General features: G+C 39.5%; 2 protein-coding genes across 3 annotated transcripts in view; one reads left to right on the plus strand and one right to left on the minus strand.

Moving 5' to 3' along the window:
- The window catches only part of mppe1 (metallophosphoesterase 1), a 71242-nt gene extending 53961 nt beyond the window's left edge, over positions 1–17281 (plus strand). For both annotated transcript variants that reach the window (XM_067434315.1, XM_067434316.1), the window contains one exon: positions 16736–17281. In XM_067434315.1, coding sequence (XP_067290416.1) covers positions 16736–16915 — 180 coding nt within the window. In that variant the 3' untranslated portion in view covers positions 16916–17281. The remainder of the gene's footprint in view (positions 1–16735) is intronic.
- Positions 17282–19771: 2490 nt separating this feature from the next.
- Positions 19772–26901, minus strand: part of gnal (guanine nucleotide binding protein (G protein), alpha activating activity polypeptide, olfactory type) — a 60390-nt gene continuing 53260 nt past the window's right edge. Inside the window, exons 6-7 of the mRNA XM_067434317.1 lie at positions 22563–22630; positions 19772–22292 (exon numbers count right to left, since the gene is read on the minus strand). Coding sequence (XP_067290418.1) covers positions 22146–22292; positions 22563–22630 — 215 coding nt within the window. The 3' untranslated portion in view covers positions 19772–22145. The remainder of the gene's footprint in view (positions 22293–22562; positions 22631–26901) is intronic.

Below are 26901 nucleotides of genomic sequence, written 5' to 3' on the forward strand. Positions count from 1 at the left end.
GTAACATCTATGCAATAATCAAACCATCAAAACGAAGTACATCGTTATCACAAATCTAAAATAGAAAAGTCAGAACTTACCGAGAATAAGGGCGTTTTCACACCTGAAAGTCCGCACTAAGGTCCGAACCAAAGTTCGTGTTTGGACATTTGGTTCGTTTTGGTTTGCTTTCACATTGCAGTTATGTCAGCGCACCAAAGAACTTTACATGACGCACTGGCGTCCTGTCGTCATCATCTATGTGGGCTGCATCTTAACATTGATTGGTTTGTTAGCGGACGTGCGTCTGACGTCAGTGTGTTGTCAATTCAGCGGCTAACTTTTGACAAGAATGAACAGCAGACGCATCGTTGCCAATACTGTTAATATTATGGCATTACTATCTGCAGCACCAACTATGCTCGAGGCAAATTCACCAAATGAACGTCCTTGTTGAGCAAACATTTTATCGGCGCCGACATGAAAGGAGAAGCTCCTAGAAGATAGGCTTTTTAGCCAAACAATGTATTTTATTTTATAGTTATGTTTAAATATTATAATGTTATTTTTAAATTTCATCTAGGCTAAATTGATTATGAAACGTGCACAGATGTGCAATATATGTCAAAGACATTAAGATTTGTTTTGTAGAAAGCTTTATTTTGTATCTTAATTTTAATAAATGTTTCATTGTTTGCCTGAATTTAATAAATAAGCTTAAATAAATAATATAGCAGACATCCGGTGACGGAGTGATCATTTGCGTTGCACATGAACTGGAGCGGTCTCATAAATAAACCGAAACTCATATAGTCAAGCAGAGCACGCTGTTCACGCGAGCTGACATAAGTACACAAGCGGTTCTGGTTAAAATGCTGCGCGCTCCATCACTGCTGCTCACATGTGCAGTGAGTTTAATCTGTGTTTTTTCACTAATCCTACACCAGAACTTCCTGTAAATGGTCTGAAAGTCCGAACTATACAGAAAATGCTTTCACACAAGAAACGAACCGAACCTTTGTTCTGTTTGGTCCGGACCGAGACTACCTCTTTTCGTCGGACCAAATTTCGTCTGTTTGGTCCGGACCATGGTCCGGGGGAGGCTTCACACCTGTAATTTTGGTTCGTACCAAACTGAAAAGTCCGAAAATCCGGACCAAACAAGGTAGGTGTGAAAGCACCCTAAGTCAGCCATGTAAAAGCGACATCCCAAACCGACCGTCTCTGCCACTGAACTGGGATCTTTTTGAGCAACAACAAAAACGGGCGGGCAGATTCAAACACACTTTGCTTTTCAGATTAAAATGTACTTAGTATTTTTAGGTGAATGTGCTCTGACTATAAAACATTAAATACTATTTGTAAATATATAGTAAAATGTACTCTTTCTTCTCAGTTAATTTATTACATTAATAAATTGTGTACATTTTACATAAGATATATAGTTCCAACTTAATCTTGATTTTACAATGTATAAATTACATGAATTAATGTAATAGATTTTACAATACCACAAAGTCATTTTTTTCAGTGAACTCTATATGCTGGGTAGTAGTGGTCTGGCAGTATTGTTCATTTGATACCTCATTGTTTGATTTATTAGTGCTAGTGCTGGCTTTTGCTGATAATCCAGCAGTAGTGGGTATAGGAAAAGACAATCAGCAAGATCATCAGCAAGTCAATCAAGCCACCACTAAATATCATGAAAATAAATAAATTATATAATCAGTGTTAGGTAGTACTATTTATTAATAAAAGCGTTCAATATTAACTAATACGTTTCCATGTACGATGTCACGTTTTCATTGGTCAGTTCGTGAAGCCTATTTCTGATTAGTTGTTGCTGTTTCGACAGCGTTTATGCCAAGAGCAAAGAGAAATAAAAAGAAAAGAAGAGTATTTCTCGAGCGCATGAAACAGCCTGTGCACATACATGCTTAGTTTTTAACCGAAGAGGAGAGATTTGCGATTGCACTGGACACGTTTTAAGTGCAGGCATATTCTTTGAGTGAGCCCAGAGAAAATTCTTACAAGAGCAGTATCTGAGAGCGCACGCATAGTTCTCATGCGCAAGCAGGGAGATTCACGCTCGGCACATTATATCGCCGAGATTATATGAGAGAGATTTGCGCTCGCGCATTACATCCCGTGCGCGAGCAGAGAGATTCTCGCTCACGCATTATATTAAATTTTTTTGGGCTACAATAATGTAATCTCGACATTTGACAGGAAAATAACGCCATACTGAGCAGATTGTGAAATACTCAGACTGCCCCATCTGGCACCAACAACCATGCCACGCTCAAAATTACTTAAATCACCTTTCTTTTCCATTCTGACATTCAGTTTGGAGTTTTGACCAGGACCACACCCCTAAATGCATAGAAGCAACTGCCATGTAGTTGGTTGATTAGATATTTGTATTAATAAGAAATTGGTTAGGTGTTCCTAATAATCCTTTAGGTGAGTATATGTGTATACAGGGAATGCAGAATTATTAGGCAAATTAGTATTTTGACCACATCATCCTCGTTATGCATGTTGTCTTACTCCAAGCTAAAAACAATGGCTAAAAACAAAATTCTTTTTTTCTCTGATTCCTTGGCTCAAGCAGATTCGATTGCACCCTATGATGTCATTTTCCGGTATGCAAATTTTCCCGCCATTTAGAATTTTCTGAAAAACATACTTTTTTGAACTCCTCCTAGGCCGTTGCTCCGATTTTAATGAAAATTTAAGTTTTCAGACCATGCTGACACAAAGTTATGGAATTCAAGTTGATTCGTCAAATCGTTTTCAATAAACATGCAAACAAATTTTACGTAGCGGTTACGAAAACGAACTGAAGGCTATATCTCTGCAACGCTTTATAATATTCAAACCAAACTTGGTACATGTGATCACAAGCATGACCTGAAGCAACATGCAGTGTTTCGGTGCAGCACCACCTACTGGTCTGGAGATACGAAAAATGCCTATTTTTGCTTATAACTTCTGCACCATTTGTTCAAAAATTTGTTCTCATTAGATTCAGGGTGTCATGCAGAGTCGAATGATATAAGATTTTACCATATCGGCTATTTTGGCTTACGGTAATTTCTAATTATGTGCTAAAATGTTGTATTTTATGAAAGCATGAATGGATTGTTACGAAACTTGGTATGGGTCATCACCAAGATGCCCTGAAGTAGCCTGAGAAGTTTCAAGACAGCAAATATTGCAACAGCAAATATGATTTTTTTTTTTCTTCAAACGCTTATAACTTTGGGTGTGGTTGACATATTATGATTGGACATATTTTTTGGTCTCTTGAATCCTTGCCGTGTCCAATGATACCAGACTTTCCAGGTTTCAGCATATGGTTTGCGTAGCGTTGTAATTTAGCGCTTAAGAAACATTTGCTGCACTGTAAAAAAATTGTGGTGGTTTTTGTTGGTTTAACTTAAAATTTTAAGGCAACCAGGTTACTTACTTTTTTGAGTTTATTGAAATTAAAAATTTGAGTTGATACAATGAAGGAAATTAGTTTAATAAATAGAAACTCAAAATATTTTTGTATCTAAACCAAATAAAAAATGTGATAAATTGAAAAAAAAAAAAAACACACACATTATTACCCAATATGCTTACAAAATCTTTTAATAATCTTTTAATAAAGGTTGTCGAATCTCAAAAAATTTTCATTGTATTACCTCAATTTTAATTTCAATGAACTCAAAATTTTAAGGCAACCAGGTAACTTTTTTTCTAAATAATTTTTTACAGTGTGATATCTTCAAAACCGCTAGTCCGATCGAGACGAAACCAGCCTTGATTGTTTGGAAACATAGGTCGATAGTTAAATGCTAATGCCCAAATCTCAAGATATTGATAGTAAAGGGTAGTATAATCCAATCAAATTCAGGTGTCAGTAATTTTTTACATGTTTTTTCATATAAATGTCTATAACTCCAAAACAAAATGATATTTTCACCAAACTCAACACATATGTATGGGCTCACTATGTGGAAACATAAAAAAAATGGTGGGATTGTGCCTCTTGGTGGCGCTATAATAAAACAAAACATGAAATTCCCATTGACTTCAATGCAGTATTATGGTATAAAATGCTAATGCTATACTTTAAGAATGCATTAGCATATCTTTACAAAACTAGTTGTGTCTTGCGCCACCTTGTGGTCAAAAGTTGGAATAAAATGTACAAAAATGCTAATAACTTTAGATTATATTAGCCTACTTGTAATAAGACTGATCATAATACATTCATTGGCTTATGAATGAGAACATGGATACCAATTTTGCCATATTTTGCAAACATATCTGTCCTCCATCTTATTTGTTAAAAACCTACTTTTTTAAACTCGTCCTAGACCGTTGGTCCAATTTTCACCAAAATTGAACCGTATCATCTTCAGACCATGTTGACAAATAATTATAGATTTAGTGTTGATAGACAAAGAACTTTTCATATACCACTGCAACAGTGTTGAGCCATGATGCAAAAATTACTCGAGGCTGTATCTTTGCAATGCTTTGACATATTGACACCAAACTTTGCATGTGTCATTGTCACGTCAATCTGACTACACCATATCAGTTTCGTAACAGTGCCACCAATTGGACGAAAGTGATAAACCATTAAATCATTATTATTGACTGTATTTAAAATGTTACTGCTATTTTTAAAATAGCCCCGATAATGGCTGCTTGCAGCTATATTGTTTAAAAGTATGATTGCAGTTTTTAATTAGAACATCAATCTTATAACATTATTTATTGCAGCTGTATTTTTTGCAGTTTAAATTATTTAATTTGATTGGTTACAGCCTATAGTGTCTTTACTATTATAACTGAATTTATTAATCAAATGTAAGAATTTAACATGAAAGATGATGCATACATTTAATACGATTTTTAAAAATGGCCTTTATAAAATTAAATCACACTCTAGGGTGAATATCACAAATATGCAGATTTAAGTAGGCCTATGTAAAAGCTGATGAGAATTACTTCAGAATCTATATGTATACCACCAATTTAATTTAATTTGATTAAATTAATGTTTAAGTTGATATTTACAAGACATATTGTAACTGTTACTAACTTTCAACTGCTGTAAAAAGCACCTTATTTGTTTAAAGTGTTTGCAAATCATGTTATTGCACTTTTGTTGTATAGCAGCACTTTTGTATTCATTATTAAATTTTGCTTATACTGCGATTAATCACATAAAATATAATATATTACGTATTTCCTCAAATAAAAGCCTTTAGTCAATTAAATGCCGGGCCTCTGATAGTGGCCGGGGGCGTGGTCAGCACAAACAAATAAAGGTTGGGGGAAAATGTGTGGATAATCTCCTAAATGCCTTTCATTTAATGTACATTCAAGTTCAGCGTAATGTACAGTATAGGGTTGTGCCCGGCTGACTGTGACTGACATCAAGCAACCATCCTGATGCCACACAATTCTAGGCACAATTTGCTGACCCAAAGTAGGCAGGCCCTACTCTCTTAATAGAGGCCAGTACACCCAAGAGCACTGTCTCTATGGACAGGATCTTTAACTCAATGGACTGTAAAGGCTCAAAGGGAGGACTCTGGAGTGCTCTGAGCACCAGAGCTAAGTCCCAAGAGGGTCCCGAGTTTGGACGAGGAGGATTTAGGTCATGCTTCCCTTAAGGACTTACCATCAACTGCGTCGTGATATGCCTCTATCCCTGCAACGTACACTTTGAGGGTGGAGGGAGACAGCCTTCACTCCAATCCGTCTTGCAGAAAAAAGAGCACAACACTAACCAAACACCTTCGGGGGTCTTTGCAGCAAGAAGAACTCCATTCAACTGACAAGTTCCACTTCAGTGTATAGAGGAGTCTAGCGGAAGTGATGGTGTCTACCACTGCTTGTGGTAGCCCACCTAGAACCTCCATGTCCTGTCTAGGGACCAGGCATGGAGTCTCCAGAGGTCTGGACGCAGGGTTAGTTCAGAGAACCAGGTCTGGTCTGGCCAGTAGGGTGCAACTAACAAGACCTGCTTCTCGTTTTCCCAGACTTTGCCCATTGTGTGCGAAAAGGCTCACTGGGGGAAACGCATATTTGTGCAGGTCCCGTGGCCAGCTGTGCGCCAGTGCATCCGTGCCGAGGGTGCCCATAGTCAGGGAATAGTACAACTGGCAAAGGGGAGCCTTTGGACAAGAAAACAGGTACTTTTAATCACTATAGCGCCCCCGTCAGGCCGGTCGGGGTGGGCTTCGGTGACGTCTGCAGACTGCAGCCTTAAGAACGTGCATATCATGAATGCTGGGTCTCATTTGTTTTCTGAGAATCTACTGAACCTACTGGTAACTTGTTTGCCACGTAGCAATAAAAAACAATACTGAATAAAAATCAATACTGAAAAACAAAACAATTTTGAACAATACTGTATATATATATATATATATATATATATATATATATATATATATATATATATATATATATATATATATATATATATATATATAAACTTTATTTATATAGTGCTTTTACAATCAATTGTGTCAAAGCAGCTTCACAGTGACAATATAGCAACAAAATTAGATTTGGCTGCACAGTAGTTCTGGAGAAAACCATGATGTTATCAGCTTTGTAGTATTTTTAGCTTTGTAGTAGTGTTTATAGAATTAAATAAAACCTAATTCATAAATTGTATTTGTATATTTAGTTAAATAACTTAGAAACCAGGCTCAGTCGAGGTGCCAGTTCTCCTCTGGCCTATTAACACACAGTGTATGATTATTATTCTGGCAACCTTACAGGTCAGAAATCATATTAGATTGGATATATATATATATATATATATATATATATATATATATATATATATATATATATATATATATATATATATATATATATATATACATTTTCATTACAATATCATTACATTTTCCAAGTAGCTTGCCCAACACGTGTGTGTGTGTGTGTGTATATATGTATATATGTATATATGTATATATATATATATATATATATATATATATGTATATATATGTATATGTATATATATATATATATATGTATATATATACACGCATACATACATACATACACACACACACACACACACACACACACACACACACACACACACACACACACACACACACACACACACGTACGTGTTGGGCAAGCTACTTGGAAAATGTAATGAGCTAAGCAACCACTTACTCTACATTAAATTAAGCTTCACTACACTGAAGTTACCCCCCTGGGAAATGTAGCAAGCTAAGCTACAGAAACTTGGCAAAAGTATTTTACTACATCTAAGCTACTTTTTATTTATTTAATTTTATATTGAACCAACTTCATTCCAATCAATGCTATCTCAGGAATTACTTGACTGCCAGCTCACTTCACATTCACACACACAGCTCCATTAGAGGCTATGGAGGTCCCCTGTTGAATAGGTAGACATCAGTCACACACACACAATGGATAGGTAGACGTCGGTCAGGTCCCCTCTTGGCATGTTTAAAAATAAATAAAAATAAATACTTATTTGAAGTTATATTATGAACCTTAAAGGACCTTTAAGGACCTTAAAATACAATTTTGTATGTCATTTTTGTTTCTTCAAAATGACTAGAAACACAGGTCCCCTCTTGGTCAGTGTAGTGATAGTCGCCTGTTGTTAATATAGACATGTATGTGTGTATGAGAGAGAGTGTGTGAGAGAGAGTGTGAGAGAGCAGGATAATGCACCATGTCACAAAGCTTGTTTCCTGAACATGACAATTAGTTCACTGTACTAAAATGGTCCCCACAGTCACCAGATTTCAACCCAATAGAGCATCTTTGGGATGTGGTGGAATGGGAGCCCTGGATGTGCAGCCAACAAATCTCTATCAACTGCAAGATGCTATTCTATCAATATGTGCCAACATTTCTAAAGAATGCTTTCAGCACCTTGTTGAATCAATGACACAGAGAGTTATCTATCTATCTATCTATCTATCTATATATATATATATATATATATATATATATATATATATATATATATATATATATATATATATATATATTAGGGCTGGGCGATATGGCCCCAAAAAATTATCACGATATAATTTAGCATATCAGTCGATATCGATAAATATCACGATAAATGTAAAATCTTTATTTCTTTAAAGTTTAAAGGCATATTTTTGCTCCTGAGTGTAATATGTAGAAAACAAACAGTTAGCTGTGGTTTTAAACTATCCTTTATTGTCAAAACATGACAAACACTTCCCAAACAAGTAAACAATTTATTTAAAATGAGGTAGATTTATTTATTAAAATCTTAACTGTGGTCAGCATTTTTTTACTCAACACTATATATCAATAATATCATTATACAGGGCTTGACATTAGGCATGTTCATGTGCTTGTCCTTCGAACAAGTAAATCGTTCAAGCTTGTCCAAGTAAAAAATTAGCTTGTCCGGAAAAGTGTGTGTGTGTGTGTGTGTGTGTGTGTGTGTGTGTTGTAAATATAATTTATTCTGAAGCAATATTCTCACCAGTGTTCAATCAGCTTTGACATATTTAAATCTGCATATTTGTGGTTTTTATTTTTATTGAATCATTTGAAATGTGTGATATTTTCACCTTATATAAAGGGCATTTTCCCTTAATCTTATTAAATATAGGCTATGCTTCATGTTTCATTTTATATTTGTAATTTTGATCAATACATTAAATTAAAATAAAACACTATAAGGGCTGTTACCAATCAAATTAAATAATTTACACTGAAAAATTACAACAGCATTAAATAATGTTTTGAGATTTGTAGTTTTGAATAGACAAATAAGGCATGTTGGAAACATGGTTGGAAAGTATGTTTAAAGATCAAATTAAACCACCAGCAGGTGGTCGTCTTAATGAGCGAGTCATTGAGTCGTTCATTCAAACGATTCATTCAAACACTGAATCGTTCATTTACACACGTTGCTGTGAGACGCGTTGCGGTTCTGCTGTGAACGATTTTCGCAGCTGAAATAGAACAAAAACGCTCAATATTGCATTATATATATTTAATTGTGTAAGTAAAACACTAAAAACGCAAACGGGCATAGTGTTTGGTTAGTGTTGTGCTCTTTTTTCTGCAAGACGGATTGGAGTGAAGGCTGTCTCCCTCCACCCTCAAAGTGTACGTTGCAGGGATAGAGGCATATCACGACGCAGTTGATGGTAAGTCCTTAAGGGAAGCATGACCTAAATCCTCCTCGTCCAAACTCGGGACCCTCTTGGGACTTAGCTCTGGTGCTCAGAGCACTCCAGAGTCCTCCCTTTGAGCCTTTACAGTCCATTGAGTTAAAGATCCTGTCCATAGAGACAGTGCTCTTGGGTGTACTGGCCTCTATTAAGAGAGTAGGGCCTGCCTACTTTGGGTCAGCAAATTGTGCCTAGAATTGTGTGGCATCAGGATGGTTGCTTGATGTCAGTCACAGTCAGCCGGGCACAACCCTATACTGTACATTACGCTGAACTTGAATGTACATTAAATGAAAGGCATTTAGGAGATTATCCACACATTTTCCCCCAACCTTTATTTGTTTGTGCTGACCACGCCCCCGGCCACTATCAGAGGCCCGGCATTTAATTGACTAAAGGCTTTTATTTGAGGAAATACGTAATATATTATATTTTATGTGATTAATCGCAGTATAAGCAAAATTTTAAGAAACATTTTGAGGCCCCTTCTCTTGCCTCACAGTGGATTGGTCCACCGTGCATCTCACCGACACACAAACACACCTTACCAACAGTGGGCTGGTCGGGAGAGAGAAAAGTTCAGTATTTGTGGATCTCCAGTAAGGGCTGTCTAGTCTATTTTATTAATTTTAAACACCAGATGACATTATTTCTCTTTTGACACAGGCGATGCGGAGTCATTAATACATCACCAAAGACAAACAATTTTTTAAAGACAAAAAGTTTTAGTGATTATAGTTTGGTAACGTTAGCCTGTTGTAAGTCACCCACCGCAACAAACAAGGTAATAAGCCTGTGTGTGAATGTAGTTAATGTAGATTCACCGCTGTGTTGGGCTCAATTTTATATGGAAGAACTTTGAAGAAACACGATAATTTAATAACTAAGTTCTGTGTGGTGAACGTGAACCTATGATAAGCAGTCCACACACGTCGCTCTGTTTTATGTCGGATGGGATCGCTAAAATATCTCCAAATCACTGAAGTTGAGCGAACTAACTTGTCAACGATATCGGTGTCCCCCGAGCTGGTCGTGAGCGCTGCATTTTCTTCACTATTGCTCATTTTTATCGCTCCACTTAACTCAGATCCTCCAAGCCTGTCAGCCACAGCCTGTAAACATTACCGCGTGCAGCACCCAGAAGCCCGGTCTGCAATACGCATGCGCAGCATTACACATAGCGCGCAAGCATTATATCGAGAATTTATCGACCTGTTATCGTTTTATCGAGAAAAATTATATTGTGATAATTATCGTTATCGTTTTATCGCCCAGCCCTAATACATATATATATATATATATATATATATATATATATATATATATATATATATATATATATATATATATATATATATATATATATACACACACACACACACACACACACACACACACACACACACACACACACACACACACACACACACACACACACACACACACACACAAGGGATGCAACAATACAGTTCAATACATACCTCTGATTTTAACCATGGTTTTTCGGTTCGGTTCGTTTTTTTAGTATTCTATTCTTAGGCGAAAGGGACAGAACAGGGCTAAGGAGAAAGTTTTTATTGCAATACGCTTTCTTTTTTTCACATAAAAGACTTGAAAACCCTTACTTAAACTAAAAAACTTTACTTTAAAACTTTACTTTAAAAACCCTTGTAAACATTCCCAGTGTATTGTATAATATAAAATAAATATATATAAAGATTTGTAATTGTTCAGTAAAACTTTGAGACATACAACTTCATTAGTTAACATGTTAATTCATTATTACCAAACTGACAATGAAAAATACTTATAAAGAATTAATCATTCTAAGTAATGTTAATTTCTTAGTTACTGTTTAATAACATTAAAATCAAAATAACTTTTTTTAATGGACCTTAGATAAAACTAACAATGATCAGTATTTCTTAACTAACATTACCAAAAACATTATACTTTCTGTAACAAATGTAGCTATTGCCTTATCTTAATTAATGCACTAAGTAATAAGACCTTATATTATTTTGTTACCTGTTGTTCTTTATAGCCTAATTCTTTTGCACTTTAATCTGTTTGATTTTTTTTTTTTACAGCTCTGAAAAAAATCAAGAGACCACTTAACATTGATTTCTCATTGATTTCTCATTGAGTGGTCTCTTAATTTTTTTCCCCAGAGCTGTATATATTTTTGGTGCATTATTGTATTTAAATATTCAGTTATTTTTTTTCTTACAAAAATAGTTCTTAAAGCTGTTATGCTATGGCAACACTTTTTTTTTGCAACTTATTTCAAAATCGTGAAATTGCATATCGTGATAACTTCAGCAATTAATCGCAACATGAAAAATTGATATCGGCACATGGCTAATTCTGACATTCAGTTTGGAGTTCAGGAGATTGTCTTGACCAGGACCACACCCCTAAATGCATTGAAGCAACTGCCATGTGATTTGTTGATTAGATAATTGCATTAATGAGAAATTGGTTGGGTGTTCGTAATAATCCTTTAGGTGAGTGTGTGTGTGTGTGTATGTATGTATGTATGTATGTATGTATGTATGTATGTGTGTATATATATATATATATATATATATATATATATATATATATATATATATATATATATATATATATATATATATACATACACATACATACATACATACATACATACATACATACATACATACATACAGTATTGTTCAAAATAATAGCAGTACAATGTGACTAACCAGAATAATCAAGGTTTTTAGTATTTTTTTTTTTATTGCTACGTGGCAAACAAGTTACCAGAAGGTTCAGTAGATTGTCAGAAAACAAACAAGACCCAGCATTCATGATATGCACGCTCTTAAGGCTGTGCAATTGTACCGTTCCAGCGGTACAGTGGATGTGGCAGCGGGATGTTACGTCTCCGTTCCCTCCTCAGGGAATGAGGGTTACATACGTAACCGAGACGTTCCCTTTCGTTCAGTCACTCCGACGTAACGTCGGTGACTGACGAATGGGGGTCTCAATGTAATCACGCCACTCGGCTGTCTTCCAGAGCCCTGTGCAAGCGTGAGTGCCCAGATAGGACGGTCATAGGCCTCTACTTAACGCAGGAATACCAAGGTACACTGGGAGGCATATTCCAGGTGGAGATATGCGCCAAAATGCCTACCTGTAGGGAGGACTTAAGGATACACGTATGACCCGAGGGGCTGCATACGGAAGAATACTGTGGTACCAGCCGCAGGTGGATTTTTAACCCCAGGGGGTGGCAAGCTTGCCAAGGGATAACACCCGCCCCTCCTCTGCCTCCTCCAAGGGCAGTGCTTGCAGGTTCACCAAGAAGGCTCACTGGGGGAAACGCATATTTGCGTAGGCCCTGCGACCAGCTGTGCGCCAGTGCATCCGTGCCGAGCGTGCCCTCGTCAGGGAATAGTACAGGCTGCAATGGAACGAGTTGCGGGAGGCAAACAGATCTACCTGTGCGTCCCCGAACTGATCCCAGATCATCTGGACCGACTGGGGATGGAGTCTCCACTCCCCAGGGATTGGCTGAATCCGTGAGAACTCGTCGGCTGCACGGTTCAGGATCCCCGGGATATGGACAGCACGAAGGGACCTCAGGCACTTCTGACTCCATAATACGAGATGGCTGTCGAGTTGGGACATGCGGCGGGAGCGTAGACCACCCTGTTGGTTGATGTACACTACAATGGCCGTGTTGTCCGACCTGACTAGTACGTGTTGACCCTTCAGCAGCGCTAGGAAGCGGTGCAGGGCGAACCGTACTGCCAGCAACTCGAGGCAATTGACATGCAGGTGGCGCTGGCTCTCTGTCCAGGAGCCCGCGGCCGCATGTCCATTGCACATGGCACCCCAACCCGTAGTGGAAGCATCTGTTGACACAACAACATGCCTGGAAACTCGTTCTGAGGGCACATCTGCCTGTAGAAAGCTGAGGTTCGACCTCTGGGTGCATGTCTGTCTGCAGGCCTGAGTCACTGGGACCCGGAGTGTGCCAGACTGCCATGCCCATCTTGGGACTCGATCGCGAAGCCAGTAGTATATGAATGAATACATTTGGGACATGCGGCGGTCTCCTATGAAGCAATCCGAGCGGCGTCACTGCAGCTGCGGATGCCATATGCCCCAGGAGCCTCTGAAACAGTTTCAGTGGATCCGCACTCTTGCTCTCTAACTGACGGAGGCAAGTCAGCAGTGACTGTGCACGCTCGCCGGTAAGCTGCGCGCACATGGCGACCGAGTCGATCTCCATACCGAGAAAAGAGATCCTCTGCACGGGGCAGAGTTTGCTCTTCTCCCAGTTGACCCGAAGGCCCAGATGAGCTAAGTGTTGGAGAACCAGGTCTCTGTGTTGGCACACCCACTCCCGAGAGTTTCCCAGTATGAGCCAGTTGTCGAGATAGTTCAGGACGCGAACCCCTTGCTGCCTGAGTGGTGCAAGGGCTGCCTCGACAATCTTCGTGAAGACGCAGGAACAGTCTGTGTTGCGGAAGGATGGACACATGGAAGTACACGTCCTTCAGGTCGATCGCTGCAAATCAATCGCATGGACGAACGCATTCGAAAAGGCGTTTTGCAGTCAACATCCTGAATGGAAGCCTGTGAAGGGATCGGTTAAAGACGCGAAGGTCCAGGATTGGCCGTAACCCACCGGATTTCTTCAGTACAATGAAGTAGGGGCTGTAGAAGCCGGACTTCATCTCGGCTGGAGGGACGAGCTCGATCGCTCCCTTCGCCAGTAGAGTAGCGATCTCCGCATGCATTACAGGGGCATTGGGCCCCACCATGGTGAACCGGACACCCCGAAAGCGGGGAGGAGCTCGCGCGAACTGAATTGCGTAGCCGAGCATGATGGTCCGCGCGACCCAGCGGGACAGTCCCGGCAGCTGTAGCCACGCTCCCAGGGAGTGTACCAACGGGGCCATACAGAGCACAGGCGTACCCTCGGTGGGGAAGTGAGGCAGTGTTACCGGCCCAGACTCGGGTGGCATAGCGGCCCGGTGTCGGGGCACTGGTAACGACTGCGCCCTGACAGAAGGAGACCAGGGAAGGACTCGCGTTCCACTGGGGTCTGCTCTGAGAGGGGAATGGCGACAGAGAGGGACGAGAGCGGCGTGGCCCGGGGGCCGCGCACACTGCCGTCACCGGTCTCTGGGTGCTCAGAGATGGGTAGGAACAAAAGATTCTCACCTGGTCCTCGACCAAGGGGAAGGAGCGGTCCTGCTACCGTCTCCTGGATAGAACTGCCCATCTCGGAGCTGTCCGCGTAAGGAGCGCCGCTTAGCCTGGCGTTTAATGGGCTGCGGGGCTGGAGCGGACTGGGGTGGCTTCTTGCGGCGTGCTCCGCGGCCCGGCCCTCAGTCTGCTTCTGGGCGACCGAGAACTGTTGGGCGAAGCTCTCGACCGCACCGCCGAATAGGGAACGTGTCAAGGAAACGTGTCCGCTCGGCGTCCCGCATATCGGCCAGGTTGAGCCATAAGTGTCTCTCCTTGACCACACAAGTGGACATCACCCGGCCCAGGGAGCACGCGGTAACCTTTGTCGCCCAGAGGACGAGGTCGGTCGCTCCGCGCAGCTCATCTCTGAGCCCTGGGTCAGCTTCACCCTCGTGCATGTCACAGCAACTTGGCCCACAGCTTTGTAGATCTTCGACACCATAGACGATGTGAATCTACAGGCTTTGGAGGGGTGCTTAGGATCGCCACGCCAGGAGGAGGCTCTCTGGGGACACAGTTGCATCGCCAAATGCTCACGAGAAGACACGAGGGCCCTCCACGAGTGCGCAACCTCCTCATGCACTTCCGGGAAGAAAGGAATTGGGGGCACCCAAAAACCAATCATCAAGCTGCGAACGCTCTGGCCGGGGCGGAGGGTTCCACTCCACACCAAGCGCCGTGGCTGCCCGGGCAAGCATGGCTGTCAATTCCAGGTCCGACTTGGACAATGCTGTTGCGCCCGGAGGCGGCAGCACAGCCGAATCCTCATCCTCGGAGGACTCTAGCCCACCTTGCGATGCGGTTACCGACATTTCGTCATCCTCCGGAGCGCCGAACGAAACCCGCGGACCGGTTGAAACCGAGGTGACACAGAGATGGCCATATTCCCGCAATGGAAACATGACTCATCCACAAGCGCTGCTTGAGCGTGCTGAAAGCCCAAACATGTCAGACAGTGCGAGTCGGAAGATGCCACAGACTGGCCACACCCAGAAGGACATGGGCGAGACATCCTGAAAAGGACGTGCCACGTGTGAGCTCTTTTGTGAGAGGAATAATCTCGCAGTCGATGCCGAAGCGCCCAGTAGACCACCAACTGGAAACCAATCGTCAGACCAGCAGGCAGGAAGTATGTGACCACTGGAACGCGCCGCACACCAATACTGACTGGAAGATCCTGATCGTCTCGAAGAACTGACAATACTCCGAAGCTTAAAACATAATGCGATCATGCCAGCTACTTCCTTATATACCCAGGTGGGTATGCAGAGTTACGCATGCAAACCTCACATACCCATGGCATTGGCACTGCCATTGGGCGTTTTCTAGTCTTGGAGATGATAGGCTTCTAAGCGAAACCCCCATTCGTCAGTCACTGACTTTACGTCGGAGTGACTGAACGAAAGGGAACCGACGTTACAATTAAAAACTGAACGCGTCTGTTCGATAACGTGTGAGTGAGCACAATCATTCGAATATACTCCCAAGTTTCTACTGATACAAAGCCATATGCTAAATTGCTGAAATAAACCAAATGCCAGCGCGAGGGGCATATGGTGCGCTGATGTATAACTATTCGTCAGTTTCTCGCTTTGAAGGTAGTCATATGCAAATCCATTTGCCCATGTGACGTCACAGATCCTGGAATATCCGATCGATCTGTTTGTGGAGCTTGATTAAATAAATGCTTTCTTTATAATGAGGATGATGTTTTAAGATATGAAACTTGAAAGATGACTTGATAATACAAAGTATGTCAAAATAGCAAGGCAAATATGATGGCTTATGTCATGTCTTTTTAAATCTAGAGTAAACAAAACATCCTCTTGTGTTTAACTGGTTTAAGATCCTTCAATGACACCAGTGCAGAAAGCCAGGTATACAAAAAGTATGACTAAATAAAATGGTTGTTTCCATCTTTTTTTTTTTTTTTTTTTTTTAACGGAACTTCACAATTAGCACAATAAGTTAACAATCCTGTGTTTTAGTTTGAATTTGTATTATACTGTGTACATTTCTTGCAATAGAAAAACAATAGTCATACATATTGATATGATGTGAATAAGTCAAATATAAGCACGGGCTAGTTTCATGCAATGAACTGCTGTCTAAGTGTTTTACTGATATATGCAAGGTTGTCACCATTCACAAAACCTGATAGGTGATGTAGCCTAATATAAGCTAACTATAAGCTGCAAGACAAAAATACTTTGTGAGTTTCAAGAAATATAAGGAAATGTAACTGATATTTTACTAAATGTTGTATATTCTGTCACTTCTTGTAGGGAATGTTCTCCAGGTCCAACTTCAGGTTGTCAAAGTGTTTTTTGCCAGAGGAGAGGACCATATTAGTGCTTTACTGCATCAGCTGTCTGATCATTGCACTAACACTCATCAATCTAAAAATGTTAAGAAGATCACTGCACTTGACAAATAGTTTTCTAGCAAAGTACAAGCCTTTGTAACATGCAAAATATATTGTGTGGCACTGAACTGTATCAGAAACTCATGTTCATATTCACAGAAACAAGCAGATGTTCAGCATCAAGAATTTTCCTGATTTGGATGTTCTCAATGTCTTTTCTTCCTAATTTAAAATGCTGAATTCATTTAAAATTCACAGTCAATACTTCACATTGTCAGCAAAATGGAAGTTTATGTGGACAATTTTGCAATACATTTTTCATGTTTGCACAAAAATGCATTCAATGACCACCAAATGCATTAGCTCTTGTGTCATACTCTACCATCTGTAAAACACTGTATATTTGCAGCATATTTTTCAAATGCTAATACACTGCTTTCCAAACTATTAAAAAACATTAAACAGAGTTCTGTATCAAAAACTTTTGTGCACTTCTACAGGAATTAAATTGAAGTATATAGCAGAATATTTACAATATTCCAAGGACGACTAAGTACAATTTCTTGACTGGTGTCATGGATTGATTGATTGATTGATTGATTGATTGATTGATTGATTGATTGATTGATTGATTGATTGATTGATTGATTTTCAGCAAGAGAGAAGACCAGAACCCTGAATTGTTCTACTATAGGCTACTTTTTTGTAATTATTTTCGTCCTTGGTATTTCAGGATTTTTGTTGTTGTTTATATTTTCAGGCATGCAAATACCAAATTGCAGCATTTCTTAAATATGCTTCTATTTTGACACAAATGTGAAAAGAAAAAAAAAGTTCAATAGTCTTTAAAAGTTAATCATCTAATGCTCTTTTGGTGCTGGTGCTGTTTTTTTAAGTAAGATGAACTGTTTGGTAAAGATTTATATAATTCTAGTCAGAATATGAGTCTGTTACGGCTCCATTGGGCTGTGATTATTGGGGCGTATTTCAACCGAACCAGGAAAGACCACAATTGCATAGACCTAAAACCAATCAGAACCCAGAGTAAATTACGTATGTTGAGCGACGCATTGTAGTAGTGGGAAGTTCGGATCATTTTACATAAATCAACAAAATGAAAATAATTACTTGGAAAAAATATTTGTTCATTTCAGCAGAATATAATTAAAATGTCACATGTTAAATTTCCCAACACATCTAGTACTTATGTAAATGTTGATCACATTTGGAATACAAAAATAAAATAAGTTAATGCAGCCAAGGCCAAACTTTAAGAAATTATTCATTAATTGCTTAGCTGGGTCTTCAGGCAATGCAATCTGTTAGTTCACATCGTCTCTGAATCCGAGTTGTTATTGCTTTTGTCACTTCACATTTAATCAAGTCTGTTCCCTGGAAATTAGTCGTTAGTTCCGTCACCAGTGTCTGATATGGGCTGTGGCAAGCCCTATAAGCAATGCGTGCAGTCCCGAAAACGGAATTGATTAGTTCACCTCTCACGTCTTCGGGAGTTATTCGTTTTCACAGCCCCATAGAGTAGAGAAGATCCTGTTCAGAACCGATGTGCCCTGTAGCGCATACATGGTTAACACAATAAACAAATCGCTCTCTGAGACAACTCGTTTTTCCAGAGTCATATTTAAGATTAGTTCAAAAAGAATGAATCGTTCATGAACGACACAACAGATCTCAACTGCAGGCACGCTGAAAGAAGTAAAAGAAGATTAGTGTAAACGATCTTTGCCGATGTTGTAAAAAAATATTTCAGGATACAGAGTATTTACACAATCATCATTTTTGAGAGAAATAGTAAAGGTCAATGTATATACGAACAAGTTCTCCATTTAGGATTGGAACAAATTCAACCCAATCGCTCTTTGACGTGGACGATTATGTTGCGTTGTATGTCCATCATCGTATTAAAGCCCATCCTGACAATTTTGATTGGTCCAAACAGTTTCTTTTTGGCCATAATTACTCCTCAACGGATCAATTCCAGACCAAATTACCCACCCTCAAATCTTGTGGGCGGGGCTAAATTCGGCTGGTTAGCCGATTATGAAGAGCTTTGAAACAATGGATTCAGTATATATTTTAGGCAATTAAAGGGTTAGTTCACCCCAAAATGAAATTTCTTTCATTAATGACTCACCCCAATGTCGTTCCACCCCCGTAAGACCTCTGTTCATCCTTGAAACACAGTTTAAGATATTTTAAATTTAGTCAGAGGGCTTTCTTTCTAAGTCTGAGGGAATTTTCTTTCGAAGATTCCTTTGAATGTAAGTGTATGCCCACTTGCTGTCCTCGTCCAGAAGGTAATAAAAACATAATCTAAGTAGTCCATATGTGACATCAGTTGGTTAGTTAGACTCTTCTGAAGCATCGACAATACATTTTGGTTCAAAAATAACACAAAATACAACTTTATTCAGCATTGTCTCTTCCGTGTTCCTCAAATAAAGATTCAAACGGTCATGAATCATGATTCAGATCGCGTGTCAAACTAGCAAACTGCTCAAATCATGTGACATTGGTGATACGAATCACGAATCAATCTGCTGATTCACGACCGTTTGAATCTTTATTTGAGGTTTAAAAACATGCAGAAGAGAAGACAATGCTGAATAAATTTGTATTTTTTGTTATTGAAAAATGTATTGTCGACGCTTCAGAAGAGTCTAACTTACCAACTGATGTCACATATGGACTACTTTGATGATGTTGTTATTACCTTGGACATGGACAGCAAGTGGGCATACATTTACATTCAAAGGACAGAAAGCCCTCGGACTATATCTAAAATATCTTAAACTGTGTTCCGAGGAACGGAGGTCTTACAGGTATGGAACGACATTAGGGTGAGTCATTGATTGACATAAATTTCTTTTTTGGAAACTTTAGCTACAACCAAGTTTACAAGTGGGGATTGTTACTCAATTCAAAGGCAAACTCTGAATTTCTTTTAGAGGTATTTTATTTGCAAAACAAACATTTCTTCCCGCATCTCCATTTTAAACAAAGCCCTGGTCTTCTAATGGACCTCGTTATTATAATAGTCATTAAGAAATAAAAAAGAAATCTTAAAATCCTTGAAGGCCAGACAAGTATTTTTTTTTTTTTTTATTATTATTATTGTCACTCATAATTTTAGTTTCTGAAATAAGTTTGAACATGTAAAAGCTGCAGAGGAGAGTAAAGAGAATAAAGCCTATCTACCAGTGTTACATCCACCCACAGCTTAGTTACGCCACACTGTCCCTGCACATCACCAGTTGAGAAGTGAACAGCAAGAGTACAGTCAAAGATCAAAATGAACAATTTATGGGGCATTTTGCATGGACTCAAGTGTGTATGTTATAATATGAGTAATCTGGCAGTCATTAGTGTTTAATATATTATTCATATTTCTCAGTTAAAATTTTCATTTATTCAACCTCTGGTTGTTCTAAATCTGCATGCTGTTTATTTATTTTTTGAATACAAATGACATTTTTGATGATTTTTCATGCAGTTAATTCTATACATTTGATCTGTAAATTATGAAAAGTATTACAATTTAGAGATGCACTATACATTTGATGTAATAACTCCCACTGGTGAGTGAGAGAGACTGTATGGACCTGCTCAAGCTGTGAGGTTTACACTATCAGTGCTCACATTCACAATTCCAGCGCAGTCAGCATGCGCTCAGGACGGCCAGTTAGGAATCACTAGTCTTTCTTCCCCATTCCTTCTATATTATGCGTTTGTATATGCTATGCATACAACCTTGCTAAACATTCATAAATATGTATACATATAGGCACACATATTATTATGAATAATTGTACATATATATTTATAGAATATATGTTTTCACGCTTTTATAAATGTATATGTACACAGAGCGCAGATGTACAGTACAATGTGGTATAGTATCTGCATGTGTATGCGCACACGTATGCAATCACACATATCTACACGCTTTCACCGGCACGACCCTGTGTACAGTCTGCATATACACAGCTTCTAAAAATGTGCCCTTCCTGAAACAACAGTAGGACAAAATTTTGGAAATTTTTAAAAGATTTCCAACATTTTAAAGCTTATTCCGTTTGACGAAAACAGAAATTCAAAGAAATAGTTTTAAGACATTGTATTTGCAGTTTCTGAACAAAGTGGTTAATTTTGCATATTGTATACAATTTTTTTTGCCCAATTTTTCTTCATTTTATAGTAAAAGACATTAAGTAGCTTTATAAACCAGAAAAAACAAAAACAAACAAACAAAAAAACAAACAAGAGATTTCCCCCTGCATGTAATATTTGACATCAAGCTGTACAGCGCTGTCCAATCACACATACTTCATTCTCATTTACAGGTACAGCCATATTAAAAGGCACAAAGAGCTTCTACAAGTCAAAAGTTTTGTCTTTCTTGTTTAAGTTATACAAAATAACATTTTGCAGTCCTGTACAAGATTGAGTGACCTTGCACATTTTTTTAGGATTAACAAAACAAACCCCCTAAAAATATATTGTTCTTTTTATCTATATTAAGGACTACCTCCAAAATAGGGGCTGCCCATAGTAAAGGAGGCATCGGTTGGCCAGTGGCGGTTCTCCCAAGATGGACGCCTGCTGCCGCAAAAATGCAAATCTCACAGGCCTCTGCTCCTACACTACGCTCTGTGCTCTGTAATTGTTTACATACTCCTATCTAGCCCTGAAGTCCTTTCTGCACGCTTTGCAGAAAAAAGCAACAAAAAAGGCAATTTAAAAAGAAACTAAACTAAAACTAAAAAACAAGGATAAATATAGAGGTGCTACATTGTGAATTTTGCCTCCTGCAAAATTAAACCCTTCATGTACCCCTTCACTCCTATGTCAAGTACTCCAATATCCCCTTCATTAGATGAAGGGGAAAGGTCAAAGGTCAGACCACCCTGACACAGGTCACAGGCTTCCATTACATCAGCTGGTCTAACCACATCTAATCTAACTTCATCTAAAGCCAGCCAATGCTGAAAAAAAGAAAGAAAAAAAAGAAAGAAAGAAAGAAAGAAAGAAAGAAAGAAAGAAAGAAAGAAAGGAATGACCTGGGAGTGACACAAACACCAAAATAGCACTAATTTATATCTTACACACACACATTCATATCATTCATCCACCTCTCACTTCAGATCTCATATTTTTAATCAAATAAATTAAAAAAGGGAAAGCAAAGAAGTGAAAAGCAGAAAAAGGAGAAAAAAAAAATATTACAACATTGTCACTCTTCAGTAGTTCAGCCCATGTGATGTGGGACTGGAAAAGTGTTGATTGGAGGAGCAACATATCCAGGCAGCCAATCACAAGAGTTCATACTGGCGGAGGTGCATCCTCTGAATAATGTCACGACAGTCATTGAATACACGACGGATGTTTTCTGTGTCCACGGCACAAGTGAAGTGAGGATAGCAGTAGTGTTTGTCTGTGCCGCTTGCTGTGCTTATTTTCTGTGGGTTTCAAGCAAACACACACAGTCCAGGCAGTTACAGTATAATACCAACAATAATAACATCAAATGAGTAGCTGACATGCAAAACTAGTTAGAAGTCCTATTTACACATTTTCTCTAATAACTTAGTTATATAGTTATAATTTCTTAACAAAGCAATTATGCATAAAAGTCAAACCCTCAAATCTTTATTGTTCAAACGTGTACTAAAACCCATACACATATGTTATGCTAACATTGAGTGTTTTAAGAGAAAAAAAATATATACCAAAAATTCATCTCGGATAAAAAACTTTGCCCTGGACACTTTCGGATCTTCTCCTGGGTCAGGGGTCGCTGCGCATGTAAAAAACAAAACAAAAAAAAACAAACAGATTGTTTAATTTATGCAAGTCAATAGGAACAATTTTAAATTGGAAGGGTACATATTTAGGTATCGGTGAGTTTCAAAGGTTTCTTACACTTTTCCCAAAGTCAATTGCATATTTATATACATAAATGCATATGCAGAACAACATTGTTCAGAGATTGTAGTTGTGCAGTTAAAAGTTATCAATTATTTGAGTTGTTTATGGTATTTAAAAGGGAAAAAAAATCTAAATCAAATGTACTCCTTACCAACCAGGCCCATCTGTCCTAATTGAGACTAGGTTAGAATTGAATCTCTTTAATATATTGAAAGAGTCGACCCCACAATTTTCAAAACACAATTACATCTTTGCCAATAGACATGCTGCATGGCTTAGCATTGAATAAGTGTATGTCTGACACATATAGATGATCTTTGTAACCTGCTGAGGATCTCATCCCAGAGTTTCTCTGAAATCTCCTCCTCCACATTGTTTTGCCAAGAGCACTAATAGTATCTGTAGACTCTGGACAAAGGCTATGGATTTGAATGTAGATTTGTGAGATTGGTCCCTTTATTGCAAATTGAAGCGGACATATATATTTATAGCAATATCATTAGGCAGGGGAGGAAAATCTGGAAATGTAGCTCAAACGAACTACAGACCTACAAGTATCTGTAAAAATGCTGCTTTGGAAGTTAAAATTGCTTGCTAAGCTGCTGAAAAGATGCAAACGTACAATCAATAGACTATACAAATCATAAAACAAATTGATGTCACAACTAGACCTAAATAAAAAGGCACTGTCCACCAGGGAAAATACATTATTTGACCATTGATTGAGTATGCCTGTGGACCAAAGAAATGCTTAAATTAAACCCAGATCTTAGGAGTGGTCTTAACTATTATATTCTTAACAAAAGGTGAGGTAAAGTGCATTAAAGTATTCAATGAGGTGGGTTTAGTGGGATTTCCTTCCATCATAAGCCATAAGTTCTTATTTTGAAGCTAATATTTTAAAACTTGGTGGTGGCCCATTAATAGAACCTCAAGTTAGGTAATGAAAACCTGCATGTTTACCTACACGTTCTTAAGCCGATTATGCTTAATAAGCCGACAACGAACATGGTCATGTAAATGCCGTAACAGGTTTTCTTTTATCTGAGTAAGGACATAACTGGCTTTAAGCATAAACCGGTCGGAACAGGTGCTTCAGATACGGAAATTATTATTTTTGATGTCACAACAAGGAAATAACCTGGTTTATTCATAAAGTCATGTAAACACAGTTTAGTTGTGTTGTCAGTTTACTGGTTTGCATGTAAGCAGGGAAAACTGGTTATTTCAATAAACTGATATTTGTGAACTATCAGCTTACTGGTGTGCATGTAAACATGCTCATTGTGAACTTTGCACTTTTTTGCAATTATGTAACACTTCATGCGAAACACTACACACATTTTCTTACATTAGACACTTTGTTAGAAAAAACTAAATTATCTGATATCATTAGGAAAATGCTCTGTTCAAAATGCAAAACTCATCTGGCAGACTGGCAATTGTAGGCACTTAAATGCACACCTGAAAACCCTTGCACAGAAAACAGAACAACAGAATTGTTCTGAGCCTTATGAGCCTCAGGTAAGAATTTTTGAGAACTTTGCAAGCATGGAGGCAATGAGAGTCAGAGTAATAAGATGAGGACCAGTGCTGAGATGCGTATCAGATTGCATCAGGGCTACTCTAGCGGACCATGTGATAAATCATGGCCTGTCCATATGTGAGGCTGGGCAAAGAGTCCACCATGTTACATGTTACAGTACTGTGTACAGTTTGAAAGTAGAGTATGTGAAAAATAGCCTAACCAATGGCATCTTGTGGTAGCATTTTTCTACAAAATGGTTGGACGACCTCCTTAAGGTGGAAGGGAACGGCTCATTACTTAACAACAAGAGGTGCCATCATTGAAACGGTGTGAGACAATAATACAATCCGACTTTGTGAGTTGCAACAATGCATAATTGCAAATTGAAATGTATTCAAGAATATCAACAGGGTCAGCATTTCAACACTGTCACATCCTATAGAAACATAACTTCAGAATGAAGCAGCTTTTTTTTTTTGTGTGCTAAATTTGATGATTTGTGATTCTATTGTTCTTTATTTCTGTAAGAATGTTTGTTTGTTTTTGTAAAAACAAACAAAACAAAAAACATTTGATTACGGCAGATGTTTGAGTTTTACAGAAGAGTGAGTCTGAGAAAATGGCAATAGAAATAGAAACCCAACGACTGCAGTGTTTTATATACAGCCCATCAGTGAGTTGCTGGTGATGTGAGAGTTATTCAAATGGTGCTTGTGTGTATGGTTTTTCTGCAATAATTTCATTTTTAGAAAGGAGTGTTCAGTTTTGATTGCACATTGCAATGTTTCATTTTGGCGTAGATGTGAGTTGTTAATCTCTGAGTGCTATGTCTGATTGGCTTGTGTGTAGTTTTGACATTAGCCAAATTCTGCAAAAAGTGCGTAAGCAATAGGCAAAAACTGTAATACCAGTGTTTAAAATCCTCCCTAGTTCGGGACAGCAAAGGATTTTTGCTGTAAATAAATCTGTAAATTTATGTGTAACATGCAGTGGTGGAAAGAGTACTGAAAAACGTCTCAGGTTACGTATGTAACCATGGTTCCCTGAGAGGGAACGAGACGCTGCGTCAAACGCTAGGGGACGCCTCTGCGTGCCATGTCATGAAGCACTTGTGTAATCAGTCCAATAGCGGGACGATACGTCACGGGCGGGTGACGTCATTGACCAGGAAGCTATAAAGCATGCCCGGACCAAACAGTCACTAGCTTCTGAAAAAGTCGAACAAATCGATCACAGGCATGCCGGGAGTATGGCATCTCGACGCAGCGTCTCATTCCCTCTCAGGGAACCATGGTTACATACGTAACCTGAGACGTTCCCTATCTCGAGGGAACTTCGAGCTGCGTCGAAACGCTAGGGGACCTCAATACCCACGCCGCCAGAGTCCCAAATGTCTGTTTGTGTGATTTAACCCAGAAACACCCGGGACCCCGGAGTAGAGGCTACGTCCAGATTGTAAAACCTCACAAATGTATGCGGAGAGGACCACCCAGCCGCATCACAAACCTCTGACAGTGAAACTCCCGAAATAAGAGCCATAGAGGCAGCCATACTCCTAGTAGAGTGGGCGCGGACCCTCATAGGTGAAGGATGTCCGACCGACTCATAAGCGAGCGAAATAGCCTCGACTATCCACTTGCTAAGCGTCTGCTTTGAAGCCGGTTTTCCCTTATTGGAGGACCCAAAACATACAAACAACTTTTCTGACTTTCGCAACAGGGCAGCTCTGTGGACATATGCATCTAGGGCCCTGACCGGACATAGCAGATTTAGCTTCTCTTGGTCTTGACTAGTGAACGGAGGCGGACAGAAATCCTGCAGCATTACTGGTCCCGGCACGTTAGTCGGGACCTTGGGAACATATCCTTCCCTCGGGAAGAGAAATGCTTTCACCATTCCTGGTGCAAATTCAAGGCAAGAAGGTGCTACTGATAGAGCCTGTAGGTCTCCTACTCTTTTCAGTGATGAAATCGCTAGGAGAAACACTGTTTTTAGTGTGAGGAACTTCTCTGACACTTCCTCTAACGGCTCGAAGGGAGCCAACATAAGGCCTTCCAGCACTATGGCCAGGTCCCAGGTCGGCACCCTGGAGCGTGCCGCAGGTCTGAGCCTCAAGGTACCACGGAGGAAACGCGTGACCCACGGGTGTCTCCCTAATGATGCGTTATCTAATGGATTATGATACGCAGATATCGCCAACACATACACTTTCAGGGTCGACGGGGATAACCCTGCGGAGAATTTTTCTTGCAAGAACTCGAGAACTGAACCGACCGGGCAGTTTACAGGGTCCAAAGTCTGGTGCGTACACCAGGCGACAAAAACTCTCCATTTGAGTGCGTAAAGTCTCCTTGTGGATGGTGCTCTGGAGTGCAACATTGTCTCTATCACCTCAGTCGATAGACCCGTGTTTATGAACTGGGCCCCCTCAGGGGCCAAGCCCACAGTTTCCACAGTTCCGGGCGCGGGTGCAGTACTGACCCCCCGGCCTGTGAAAGAAGATCCCTCCTGACTGGGATTTCCCAGGGAGGACCCTCTAGGAGAGACATGATGTCTGAGAGCCATACTCGGCCCGGCCAGAACGGGGCTACCAATAATAGCTGAACCCCGTC

This window comes from Pseudorasbora parva, chromosome 24 (genome assembly GCF_024679245.1).
Source record: "Pseudorasbora parva isolate DD20220531a chromosome 24, ASM2467924v1, whole genome shotgun sequence".
NCBI classification, from domain to species: domain Eukaryota; kingdom Metazoa; phylum Chordata; class Actinopteri; order Cypriniformes; family Gobionidae; genus Pseudorasbora; species Pseudorasbora parva.